This window comes from Poecilia latipinna, unplaced genomic scaffold (assembly GCF_001443285.1).
Source record: "Poecilia latipinna isolate Pla-1442-1.1 unplaced genomic scaffold, P_latipinna-1.0 Scaffold457, whole genome shotgun sequence".
NCBI lineage: Eukaryota > Metazoa > Chordata > Actinopteri > Cyprinodontiformes > Poeciliidae > Poecilia > Poecilia latipinna.
In genome coordinates this window covers 189,627-203,871 of record NW_015113073.1, presented here as the reverse complement: position 1 = coordinate 203,871, position 14,245 = coordinate 189,627, and the positions used below count along the sequence as shown (strand labels likewise).

Sequence of the window (14,245 nt, the reverse complement as noted above, 5' to 3'; positions counted from 1 at the left end):
TCGTTTAGAACCATTGATAACTTTAACTAAACTGTTGATGCAAACAACTGCTAAATTTCATGAGATCGATACAGAATTTCTACATAAATATGAGTAATGGTTTATTTTTCCTTTTTAATTCAATAAAAAGATGTTGGATCACGCTGTTCCATTTTTATTTTACACAGTTTGGTTAACATGGTGAAACCGTGGCGTTCATACACAAAGTATACTCTAATTTTAATGAGAGCATCATATGACTGTATTTAAGTCTTTAGCTTTGTGCAAATTATACAGCAGTACAAAAAGCATTCCTACTTTTGTTCAACTGGAAAAAGTAACTTCTTATTCATCACACAATCAAATCATGGTATACATTTCTGTATCTTTTACATAAATAAAATGGTATCATATGTTTGTTTAACTGAAGATAAAGAAAGAATTTCATACTAGTGGGTGCTGGCTTTCAAATAAATTAATAACCAGAATTATTTGGAATGAATAATAAATGTTTCAAAAATTAATTTTGAAAACCAGTTCTAAAATTAACTCCTACAACATAGCATCTGGTAAAAAGTAACTTTTGGCACTTAAGCAAATGGATTGCAAGTTTTCTGTGTACTTTAATGTAGGACCTAAGAAAAAGGCATTTTAGCTGCTGAACTACTCTGTTCCACAGTCCTGGGCCTCTAAGCCTTGTGTCAGCTTCCCCGGTCCCTCTCTTCAATTCTCCACCCCCGCGTACAGAAGGCTCAACAGACAGAGGTGATGGCAGCCATATGGTTCCATCACCAGGCTTTCTGTAAATGTGGGAAAGGAGAAAGTGCGTAGAGAGGAGAAACCAGAGAGTGATGACACTGCAGAGACCTCCATTACCTCAACATAATAGGGATCATTCACCAGCGGCTTCACCCAGCTCAAGAGTCAGGGAGCGAGGGACCAGATTACGCTCAGGGGTGAGGAGGACGTATATGTGCTTTGAGAGGATAAAGGAATGGAGAGAGGTAGCTAGAGGTGTCGTCACGCAAGGATGGGACACTTTACTTTGCGTTCTTTTCCCACTTCCAGACGGGAGACCTCAGTTAAAATCTCACACGGCTTATCCTCGGACACAAATCCGGCCATCTGGAAATGGAAGCTAACAAGAGGATAAGGATGAATTTAGAGGAGCAGAGCAGAATTTAGGCGCTTTAGAACATAAAGAAGTATGTAGGGCTTCTCACATGCGCCCGAAAATTGGAGAGTTTAGCAGAAAAAAACTATAATTTGAGTCAAACAGAACAGCAGTGAACAGCATTCCTTCTCAAAAGGAATCATTTTGGTCCAAAAGCAGATTTAAAAAAAGCTGCTATTAAGAGGATTTGGGAGTGACGGGGTGTGCAATTTAAGGGGCAAGTTGAGATTTTAGTTTTTAATTGGGTGCTTTAAGGTATTAGTCGAGGAAAATATGTTTCTTGATTTGTCCAACCAGCCTGTGTTGTTGAGCTGCAACTGCAAAACCTTGATTTCACAGGTGCTACGCTAACAAGCTTGAAGCTCACCCTCCAGCATGACAGGTAACTCATGATGAGGAGGAAAGGTCCAATTAAAAGTCAGCATGTCAAGGTTTCATTAAAGTGCTTTGTGATTTGTTTAGGAGTTTCCATGAGACTCCTGCTGTACTCCGCTCCCCTGTCGCCAGGAGCAGAGGAAGGGAAAGCAGCGATACCCACGGTGTGATGAGGCTCCGCAGGGGGCCTCGAGCTCATCAGACCCCCATAGAACATCATACACCTGGACCTGTGCCACACTTTAGATGAAAATAACACCCGAGGGAAATACGGAAGACTTTCAATATTCCCTCTGAATCCTCCCTTCCTGAGGTTCACAGTCTTCCTCCCAGTATTGCTTTCGACCGTTAAGATAAGAGTCCCTCACCCTGCGGCTGTTTTTCTTCCACCTATCACGCCGTCTACGTCCCTCACTCCAAACGGCACACACAGGGGTCAGGACAGCCCAGCTGTGTGATAGATAGCGGAGTCATTTGTGACCTTGCAGCAGAAACCACACCCTCTGTCCTCCATTTCTATAGATACATGTGTATGTGAAAGGGAAAGGGAGAAAAACAGAACAGTGTGTGTGAAGGAGTTTAAACGGCAGGTCAGTCTGCGTTAAAATGTTTCCTGTGTTGCCCCTTGGGTCAGGAGTAGCACTGCTCTCACTGTTTTCTAATGTGACACCAACTATAGACTCCATGAGCAAATCGCAGAAAATTTCAGTTTCATTTTAATGGAAACTTGTGGTTAAGCACCTAAATGTGACTTTTGAGACAAGTTTTATTTTTTGATTAACTTTTTGATTTTCTGTTTGCAGTGAAATTACCTTGACGTTCAGGTTTGCACCTTCCCTTCATTAGCTACACTAGTCGTTCTGCTGATTTACCAGAATAAAGTCAAAATATGTAGACAAAGCACTTCAGATTTTCCTTCTCAATTTCAAAGATCTGTGGGAGTATATAATTACCTACCAACTTTTGTGGTAGGCAATTACATGAAAAATATTTTTTCTAGCCAAAACATGATATTTTAAAAGCATAACTGAAGATATTCATTTCTATTTTTATATTATGAAACTACTTCTAAAATTTTATATGCAAAATAAAAAAGGAGGTGTAAATCATGCATGACAAAAAAATACTACTGTCATTACTAAATGTATATAAAACTTAAAAATATATTTTTAATATGAAAGCTGACGGAAAAAATTGCACTGAAAAAAAAACAAGATTTTGCAATTATACTCACTGAGAAATTAAAATGTTCATTTAAACTTAAGCAAAAACAAATGATTATATCTTCTAGAATCAACCAGCCCTAACCTAGCCAGTATAGCTTCTACATAAAATCTTGACTTCTTTAACTTAAAAGCTAGAAGTTCTTTATATGACGTTAAAAAAAACACTTAGCAATTTTATGAAATAAGATCAAATTATAGAGTCATATAATGAGTAAATCAAAAAGTAAGAGTATAATTTCACAGGATTGTTCCCCATCAATTTAATATGTGTAACATGGGTGAGATTAACATCATGGTACATATTGGATACTCTAAATAACTCAATTTCAGCCATATAACTTTAAAAAAACAGAACATGTAACTAAAAAGAATTGGCTATTTAAAAAAAAACTATGTTGGCATAAAATGTGCTCTTAATGTACACAACAGCAAAACATAATTTAATAAAACATTTAATTGCATTAGTGGAGCGCTCATCTGCTCGGCTAACTGGGCACACAATGACGCACTGTTTCCCCCTGCATGGTCATTCAAAGAGATTACAAGCGCTGCAGGACATAGGTGTTTCATGCTTTAAGTCTGCAGCCACAGGGCAAGCCTGAAAACCACTTTGATTGCACTCGGTTTTGTGGAGTTGTTCAGACCACCCTGGGGTGCCTGCCATAGAAAAGATTTTGAAAATGGCTGACAGGTTCCTTTGAAATCTTGCGAGTTATACCCCAGCGCAGCAAACTGTCACGCATTGCTGAGCACATGACAAAACGCAGTAACATATCTCCGTTTTATCACCCTGCCGTCTTCTAATTTTCATTTTGCCTCTATTTATTGAGCTAATTTGGTGACTCTGGGTGTCCCAGACTCTGATTTATTAGTGGAGTCTGACTAGTGGCCGTGGACTCAGGACCTTTGTGAAATTACAGCGAGAGGACAAGGATAATGAAACGCTTGCTGCCAGAGTTTCACTGGGTCCTCTAAACGGGCTTAGGTGGAGACAAAGAGTGCAAGAACACATTCACCTTTCCAAGGAGGATTTGAAATTAAAAATAATAACAATAATAATCTGTTACGAGGTCTCAGTCAATTTCTACCCAACACAAACCTTCGCTTTTGATCATAAAAAAAGCATCACAGCTAGATAAAGCCGCCTATAAATAAGCACACAGGTGCCGTTTGAAGGCTCTCAAAGTGACAAGGCTGACTGTAGACGAATCTGAAATATGTTGCAAGTCTTCACGTAAAGAAAATATGTGACAGCATGCTTCAGATAAAGAAGTCACACATGCCAACCCTTTTGTCAACAAACACTGCGGCTCAGCTGGCTTCCTCCTGTAACAATAGGAAGCATCAAAACATGTCAAGTAACGAAAGGCTGTGAGCTGAAGTGACTGACCATTATCTAGTCAGTGAGCAGGAAAAAAAGGGAATGTCTTCCAAAGGGACGGCCCAAACAGTAAATTGGTCCATCACCACACCATGAAGCAGTCTATACTCCAAAATGCCTCCTCACTTGAAGCTTTTTCCCTTAAATAGAACTATCGAGTCATCAATTAAATGTCTCCATGTCAACAAAAAAAAGAGGTCTGAAACCTGAAAGCAGAGAAGGCCTAAGTGTTTCTCCGAACAGACTCAAGGAATCTAAAGATCTCTTTCCATTCATCACATCACTCCTTTTTTACTGCTCAACATTAAAAGTGAGAGGGGGGAAAAAAAAATCACAGATTCCTAAAATGCACTCAGGCTAGCTTTGGACTTTTGCATAAAACAAACAAGACAAATGAAGGATATTGTTGAAAACAAGAGTGTACTAAATCCTTTACTCTTAAAATAGTGTTAGGTTTTAATATTAAGTCAGCCTGAGAAATGGCCACCCTCCGTCTCCATTTGTGACTTTTACTTTAAATAAGAAAAGCAGTATTTTTTGAGTTGTCATGTTATGTTGGAAATGCCAGCTAATAAAGACTGGTCAACAACACCTGGCTGAAAAAGCATTAGAAAAGTTGCTAATGACTCTAAAGTTAGCATCTGCTTTGTGGCTTATTATTAGCTCTCGGCATGGGTGGGAAGAGAGTCTCATGGTTTGATAAACTTGGGCAAAATTACCATGGTTTCTCATTCAAGTAAAAGTTGCAAACAAAATTACATAAGATGATTTTATTACTTAGGCAATAATTACTCCAATTTCTGCACAAAATAAAAATGTTATGCTAAATTATACACCTAAACAAAAGTATTTAAAGTAAACATTCTTGATGCTAGACTTGATGTTAGATCTTACTGTAATCTTGGATTTTATAGGGCAGCAGTAATTAGCAAATACTTGGTGATAATGCTAGCCTGCTGAGCTCATCATACAAACTACTTTTCAGTGCAATGTTCCTAAGAATGGTGTTAAAGGCTTCATAAAGGAGCGATGTTTTAATGACTTTCTGAAGGCAGTGTCTTAGAGAGCAAGACTTTCTTAACGAGACAAAGGCCTAATTCCAAGGCGCTAAATAAAGTCATTTTTCTTTTATGAAATATTTGATACATACAGCATTTTTATAACAAGTGAGGGTAACTTAGTTATTTGATTGTGCTATTAAAAAATAATACTGTGTGGCTGGAAAACACATAATATTGCTTTTTTAAAACAACATTACTCCGGGGCATCAAGTGGTGCTGCCAGAATTTCACTGGAATCTCGAAATCGGCTTTGATGGGGACCAAATATCATGAATCATCTCACGTTGGGAGGTACATGTATCGCTACAGGCCTAGCAGAGAAACATAGTTACCTTATGTTGTGCTAGCAAGAATAAAACAGAAGTGATTACACGTAACGGCCTTTAAAAAAACCACAAGACATCAGCTTAAAACCCATTTGGGACATTTGATAATAAACCACATGATTTTTTCACCCATCTGTTCATAAACCAAGCTTAATCACTTATTTCAAAAACAATGCAGCCTCACTGGTGCACATGTTTTTCAATCATTCTAGCTGCTCATCACCTTTTAGGCTTTTGCTGAGTCTAATAATGTAGATACCAGTAGACAGACTTATCGAAAAACCAAAAGAAAAACAAAGACTAGGAGTTTCAGGGAGAGAAGAGCTGTGGCAGAGTAGTCCGGAAGTAGAAACAACACCAGGAGGTCCAGCGTCTGGATGCAGGCAGCCAAAGAGTAGTGTTGCCGTGACAACAGTGATGCCGTGCTGATGATTATAGCCGAGCAGCTTGCAGCCAGAACTCGACAAACACTGTCTGTATATGTAATATATTTATTCAGCTGCACTGCATATCAAATGAAAAATCTTTTTTTCTATGACATCATTCCTCTCTGTCATTCGGAACAAACAGTGTGCACCTTCTTCTGAGGCACTGCTAAAACTGACAGACCAGCTGCTCACCTAAAACACAGTGGGATCTGATCAATACAGCAACGGTAAGCAGAGAATGTGGCCACTGTGGTCTCCCACATTGACAGAAATAATGGATCAGCTTTTGGGTCACAGTGGACTCATTGTACCAGCAGCATGACCACTGAGGTTTCCTGCCTCTGCACCTCTTTGTTTCAAGTCTTTTAATTAAAGAGCTGGGCAAGAGAATTCCCTAACAGGCTTAGCTATTGGCAGCCCTGCAACCAGGACTGATTGTTCAATTCAGTATTTAGTCAGTAAAGCTTTGTGTGACCAACACATAGTGCTTTAATTCGTCAGGGTGTCAGGCCCTTGTGTGTGTTACCGCATCAGAGCGGGATTCGCAATTAAAGGCATCGGCCTTGAACTGAGGCGGGGGAAAAGGCAGGTGTTTGCCTAAAATACTTGAGAGTGTGTTTCAGCTGAATGCTCTGATGAGCTTTCACTGATCTGATGTGGACCAATCCAGAGTCCCTTCCTCTTCCGCTGCATCAGCTGGTGATTTCTGAGCACATAGCCACTGCAGCATCCTACCTCCTCCTCCTCCTCCTACTCGATCTCTCCTCTCCTCCCCCACTCTCCTTCAACCCCTCTCCACCTGCTTTTAAATGCATGGTGCTGCCCTGACAAGCCAAACCAGTCTGTGCATGCAGCATCACTCCTCTCCGTCCCTTCCAGAAGGAGACAAGATTGGAGTGAGCGAGCAAAGCCCCTCTGCTGCACACAGCAGCACCAATAGCTGATTGAGAGATAAGAGGCAACCTGAATCAGGATGGCTCAAGGTATCCAGTGGGAGAGAGAGAGAAATAAACACAGGCCTCTGCAAACACAAACCCCACAAAGTAGGAACTGGGCCAGAATCCTAAAATCTAAAAACAGATGCTTGGATCATTCAACTTGTTCTTCTACAAGAGAATCGATAAGGATCAGAGGCTGTTTCTTGTAGCAAATATATGCAGCACCACTGCATGATGCATGGAGGAGGTGGACACAACCTACACAGACATCCTGTGTCTTCATAAAGCCCCACATGACCCGTGTCTGCTGTACATTTTGGCTGTTTCGTAACAATCCACACTAGTCATCTCAGTAGCCTCAGCTGGATTAAATCCTCTCTGATGCTGTGCTGAACAGGCCCAGCATTACCGACACAACCTCTGATGGAAGAGTAAAGACGGGAGGAGCAGGGGGGGGGGGTGGTTGCAACCTATATCAGCTCCATAAATAACAGCAATGTGAAGCACAGCAATATAAACCACTAAACGCTTCAAAGCTACCAATACATCACTCCCTTTGCGCACAGGATGCAGCGCCCTGCCTGCCTGCTTGCAACAATAGGCCTGTGCATATTTTTTTTCCTTCATAAACGCATATACGGATGTCGGCGGATAGCATAAAGCTAAGTCGGGCCTTTGTCCGATGATGCTGGATGAGTGCGTCTCAGAGGTGACACATCAGGCACGCATGCATGCGTGATTCCGCGCGAATTAAAGCCGTTTGGGTCATGGTGTTGTGCGCAAAATCGTCCGTTCGTCCCCCGCATCACTTCGGGTTACAGATCGGGGTCAGGAGAATAACCACAATGCATTGTGTCCGGCGTCCACCACTGCTTCTCTGGATAGATCTGTTTATGTCTTTCCACCCAACAACAATCTGATAATTTAGTCAACAATGGCTGGTGATTAGACAAACCTCAAAGCCCCTTGTGGAGTCACATGCCTCTGTCTGCCTCTACAATAATACAGCCTCATTTATCCCGCTACCTAACGCATTTTTATCTGCAGAAATTGTTTAAAAAAAAAAAGGCGACCGTTTACATCCCCTGAACAAATAAATGACATCATCGCCTGAAAGCCACACAACCAAAAGGGGGGAGTGAAGGAAGCTTCGTAAATAAAACATAGCGAGTTGGGGCGCAGTGATTCTACTGTTTTCTATGGCTTCCTCTCTCTCTCCGTCTGTTTTCCCCAGCATTACTCGCATTCACTCACCAGGTTCAGCACCGTCTCCACGATGTCCCGGTTGCTAACCTCCCCAACCTGGATCAGGCCCACCAGCACGGCGAATTTCATCTGGATATTCCTAATCGGAACCGCGGGGTTGATCACCCCGGCCGGGAGAACCATAGAGCCGGCCGCAGACACCATCTTTTCCCCGGTGGAGCCGGAGCCAGCGCCCGCGGCGACCTGCTGCTGCTGCGGCGGCGGCGGCTGAGCGGAGGAGCCCGCCGGCGGAGGAGGAAGAGGGGGATGCGAGTCTTGGTCTGTGTCCGTGAGCGAGGAAGCAGAGCCCGGTGGTGCTGAAACCGGCGTCTCGCTCGACATTTCCCCTTGGAAAACAGGGAGGAGAGGAGCGGTCGCCGCTGTCTCTCACACCTGCTTTACAAGCTCGGGCGTCTGCTGTTGTTCAAAAACCATCCACTGAGGAATAAAAAGAAAAGAAAAAAAGAAAGAAAGAAAAAAAAGAAAAAGAAAACAAGAAGCCCGGTGTTTTAAAAAAAATCCTCTGAATTCACCTTATCCACCTGAAAACATGTAGGGATGCATAAGGCTAGAGGAAAAAAACTACAGCGCCTTGACAGAAGCCTATGTTCCTATCTCTCTTTCTCTCTTCTGTCTCCCCCTCTCATTGGCAGGTTGCAGTCAGTGCGGTGATTATGGCAAGGCGACATATCATATAATTTGAATTCTCCCTACATTTCAGCCACAGCCAAGGCAGGTCGCACCACTGAACAATCCAAAGAAGTTTCAGATGTCTCGGAAAACATGTCTGAAAATACAGAACCAATGAACTGCCAAGGCAGGATTTTATTAACAGTTGCAAGTTGAATCTATAAAGAATAAAACCAAGCAAATTTATGTTCAGCAACAGTTTAAAATTGATTATATGGCTTAGTTCTCAGATTCTAACTCTACATGAATATTCCAGTCAAACTGATGGAGTCTGTCTTGACCACACAAATTGTATTTACATGTTGTTTTACAATATGACTAAATATAATGTGTCAGAATAGAAGCTTCCTATTTTCTAAAAAGAGTTTTTTTTTTTTTTAAGGAATATTAACTGCAATCATGCATCTTCAAATATAAAATACTTAGACTAGTCAAACATAATCTGGATGGTCCTAACATAACAGATGTAATATAAAACTGAATTTAAAACTTGTGGTACCTTTGATTTCAGTTCTTCTATCTCTGTTATTTCCTTTGCAGATTGTTTTTTTGGTTACATGTGGGGAGACAGAAGGAGAGGCAGGACTGAAGCAAGATCTGCCACAATTGTTCATATTTATAGTCTGGCTTTGTCAATAATTCCAAACTATTAATCTGAAGTTCATAATTTCCATTTATCAATGTTAATTAAGGTTAAATAGTTCAATCTAGGTTGTTAAATATTGGCACTCGGATACGCATCGCTATATGTGAATTCCATATGTGAATAAACAATCTTGGTTTTGTTAATGTGCAATGTGATATGGTAAACTTTCAAATTGCTGTTCTCTTTTCAGCAATAACTACATTTATAATGACAGGAAAGTCAGATATTGCACCATTTTTTTACTTTCATATTTTTGATGTCTGCTAAGAATCAGAACCTGGTCTGCATCCACAAAACAGCCGCAGTTTTAACTTTAATGCTAAGAGATAGCATTTCAGTTTGCATAGTTTACAAAGAACGTGGAAATGAAGTAAATCAGGAATGTACTAAACTGATGTGTACAACATCAGTGTAGTTAATTGGTACACACCAATTAACTACTTGTGGTTTTTATAAACTTTACCACTTGTTTCTACATGAAAATGTTTCACCTAAAAATCACTCACCAATAACCACTCAATGTGAAAAGTGAAAAGGTTTGATATCAGTAAAATGATGCTCAATAAAAGTCCATCAAGTTAAAAAGAAAAACTGCATTATCTAACTGCACAGCACTGACACCTTAACTTTATGTTAAAATGATTTATTTTGCTAAATAAATGATCTTTTTCCATTATATCCTACCTATATAACAGTAGCATCTTGGTTTGATGCAAATCTTAATAGGAAAACTCATATTTTCCCACTTCATAATCTCATTCACACGTCATCAAAAGTTATAAGGAGCTGATGTGGAAGTGTCTGCGAAACGTGTCCAGTGTTGCCAATAAATCTTAAAACTGAGGAGCATTTTGGTTTTTTCGGTAGGGATTTGTTTATTTTCTTATTTTTATTTTGTAAATATCTTCGACCAAGCCAGTGAACAGATTTTCACTTGAGATTTTTTGTTTGTTTGTTTCATTTGAATGATTTTGACATTAATTTCAAATCTTACAAATAAAACACAGTACCCATCAGACTCAGGTGACTAGCACTACTATCTCTAAAATAATACGGAGGCGGGAGTTTGATTATATGCTACAATTACCTTCCATAAATGGGTCCATGTTGACGCCCCCTGTGTGCGGCATGCGCACTTCAAGGCTCCCTGGGAGGGTACTGAAGCAGAATAACATGGAGCCATCCATGCATGGGTTCATGTAGAGCACAGACCAGCAAGGAAAGGTTTGGTTTGTGTTATGACTTTTAAAATACATTTACTTAATAAATAGTTATTGATTGTTCAGGCAAAAAACTGTAACACAGAATGGGAAAATAACCAAACAATTACTCAGTTGGGGCGAGTGCAGGGGGGCAATTCAGGTGGAGTTCAGTTTAGGGCGTGTGATTTCCAGGCAGAGACTGTTTATATATTTAAAGGCAGAATGGAATCTGACTACTCTGAAGCCCAGTTATTTTGCACACAGATGCAGTCAGCAAAGTTTATCACATAAAAATATATTTTGACCTTCACTTTGGATTACAATTGTGTAATACAATTAAAAGTGGAAACAAAAAAACAAAAGATCTTTTTTTTTTGTAATTTTGTCAAAACTTGCATTTATCAAAATAGTAATTTATTGTTGGCCAATTTAAACTGTCTCTTTAAAACAATACTGGCATGCCTAGGAATTTTATATGTTTTTATATGTTTTTTTTATATTTGTATTCTTCCTTCCATCTATTTTCTTACACCCTTGTCCCTTGTGGGGTAGGGTGGGGTGCTGGTGCCTTTCCCCAGCGAGACTTTTCGAGCGAGAGGCGGGGTTCACTATGGACTGGCTGCCAGTTCATCGCAGGGCAACACAGAGACAGACAGGACAAACAACCATGTGCTCACACCTAAGGAGAATTCACAGACCAATTAACAGTCATGTTTATGGAGGAAGCCAGAGTACCTGCAGAGAACCCACACATGCACAGGGAAAACATGCAAACTGTATTCTCTTTTATTTAAATTTTTTTAACAAATTTTTATTGTTAAAAACATTTGATTAACATCCATGTGGGCTATGTTGGCCTTGTGAAATGTAAAGCATTTCCCAAAACATTCACATTATTTATTTCTTCTACAAAAATATGCAAAATTTAAAGGTAAACAAATGAAGCTAAACTGAGGTTTCTGGGTTTTTTTTGTGTGTTTTTTTTTTATTTGTTTCACCATACAGTTACAGGCAATTCTACCAAACACAAAGGAAATGTAAATTTCTGATTTTCAAGCAATTAATTACAGAAAATCGAAGTGTTACGATTCTTCATTTGTAAATTTTTTGTGTATGCAAATAAAGATTCAGCGGTACTTGGCATCTTTGAACATTAACTAACAGGTAAAGCAAAATAATATCCCACTAACTCTCCATGTTGGCTACACAGGCCATAAAGTCGGCAACCTATGTGTGTGTACATAAGGCTGTTTTGTGCACCATGTGCTCTTCAACAGGGCACATCTGCTGGGTAGGATTTGCTTTAACAAGGAGGTTATGAGGGCTGATTTGTTTTTCTCTCTGTGCCTGTCTGTGTTTGTTGGAGTGTATTTTCATACAGGCAGATATGTCTCTTTCATGCATCCCTCCTTATCTTTTTGAATTACTGACCGCTGACAAGGGCATTATAGCCGGCTTATAGCTTTTGCACTTTATATATGCGTGTGTGTGTGTGTGTGTGTGTGTGTGTGTGTGTGCGTGCGTGTGTGTGTGTTTCATGTGTGTGACCAAGTTACGTCATTAGTGAACTTCACAGATGAGCAGAGATCATCTCATTTTCTCCTCAGCCCCAATCTTCAACGTAGGAGAAACTGAGGGAGACAATCACACACTCTGCTCAGCACACATCTGCTACACACTTCCCCTCACACCTCCAAGAAGCTATTTCTCAAACTAACACATGGCATGTAGCTCTCATTCACGCTCACACTTGGATTCACACACATGTGCACAAGCACAGTGGCAGGTTCCCTCACACACAAACACATTCTTCTTTGTTTCCAGACAAAGGCTCTCCTCTGCAGCTCTGTCATGACTCTACAAAGGACTCCATCATGAGAGAAAGTGGATTCCGACTAGCGGCTGGATGAAAAGCATCAGCGTTGTTCAACCTTCTTGCTTTTCTTAATCTCCCGTTTGTCTTCTGCATCATGTCTTTCCTTTCTAGATGTGCTGCCCTTGCAGTCAGGAAGGTATTTGTCTTCCATTTTATCTTGCAGCATCTTTCAGCATAATGCTGGAGCTTCTGAGAAGAGGAGGACTTGGCGAGCATCATGCAGATCAGAGGTGACACATGTCAGAAAAGATTTGATGAGTGGAGGAGATGCATTAAATGCATTTGACTGGTCATTATTTTATTAACATGAAACAGCTAACTAGATTTCCAGAGCTGAAATGTAAAATTGTAACTTCCAGATTGGCTGTTGTTAGGATACAGAGATAAACAGAGATTACCTCAGACAGTGATGGAAACGCAGGTAATAACTTCCTGTTTTCACAGACAAATGTGAGTCATCAGCAAGATGGCTGTGAGTTAGTGCGTCCATTTGCACTCTGGTGTGCAATTTGTGTCGATATTTGTCTGTGTGTGAGAGGGAGAGTGCGATAAAGACGAGAAATGCTCTGATTACTGAAGTGAAAAAAACATCAATTTTCTGGGACTTCCTGCAATTTGTCAGCAAAGTAATTACATATAATTTTGAAGAATTTGTTACCTGATAATTATCCACTCGAACACATTAGCTGACGTATGGTAAAAACATACATTGAGCTTTAATTCTTCATGTCCATTTTATTTGGTTATTGCAGTTTTCCATTTCTTTGTTAGCCCTGCAGCTAATGCATTGCTATCCTAATTTGAGTTTGATTTATTCCTACATGTTTACACTTTTCAGATAATGAAAGAAGGAAGAAAACAAAACAAAAACATCTGTAAAATGTGAATTTATGAAGAGAAAAAAATTCAAACCAATCTTGTCCCATTTCAAAAAGTTATGACCCCCAAACCTAACTTCAGCTTGTGTCATCAGCTACCATCAGGGGTTCAACTACAGTGTTTTCTGAACGACATTTTGTTTTNTCAATCTAGGTTGTTAAATATTGGCACTCGGATACGCATCGCTATATGTGAATTCCATATGTGAATAAACAATCTTGGTTTTGTTAATGTGCAATGTGATATGGTAAACTTTCAAATTGCTGTTCTCTTTTCAGCAATAACTACATTTATAATGACAGGAAAGTCAGATATTGCACCATTTTTTTACTTTCATATTTTTGATGTCTGCTAAGAATCAGAACCTGGTCTGCATCCACAAAACAGCCGCAGTTTTAACTTTAATGCTAAGAGATAGCATTTCAGTTTGCATAGTTTACAAAGAACGTGGAAATGAAGTAAATCAGGAATGTACTAAACTGATGTGTACAACATCAGTGTAGTTAATTGGTACACACCAATTAACTACTTGTGGTTTTTATAAACTTTACCACTTGTTTCTACATGAAAATGTTTCACCTAAAAATCACTCACCAATAACCACTCAATGTGAAAAGTGAAAAGGTTTGATATCAGTAAAATGATGCTCAATAAAAGTCCATCAAGTTAAAAAGAAAAACTGCATTATCTAACTGCACAGCACTGACACCTTAACTTTATGTTAAAATGATTTATTTTGCTAAATAAATGATCTTTTTCCATTATATCCTACCTATATAACAGTAGCATCTTGGTTTGATGCAAATCTTAATAGGAAAA

At 39.7% G+C, this 14,245-nt stretch overlaps 1 protein-coding gene across 4 annotated transcripts in view; it reads right to left on the bottom strand.

Moving 5' to 3' along the window:
- nbeaa (neurobeachin a) overlaps positions 1 to 8,769 on the bottom strand; it is a 123,800-nt gene extending 115,031 nt beyond the window's left edge. For all 4 annotated transcript variants that reach the window (XM_015038910.1, XM_015038911.1, XM_015038913.1 and 1 more), the window contains exon 1: positions 8,143 to 8,769. In XM_015038910.1, coding sequence (XP_014894396.1) covers positions 8,143 to 8,475 — 333 coding nt within the window. In that variant the 5' untranslated portion in view covers positions 8,476 to 8,769. The remainder of the gene's footprint in view (positions 1 to 8,142) is intronic.
- Positions 8,770 to 14,245: the final 5,476 nt, after the last annotated feature.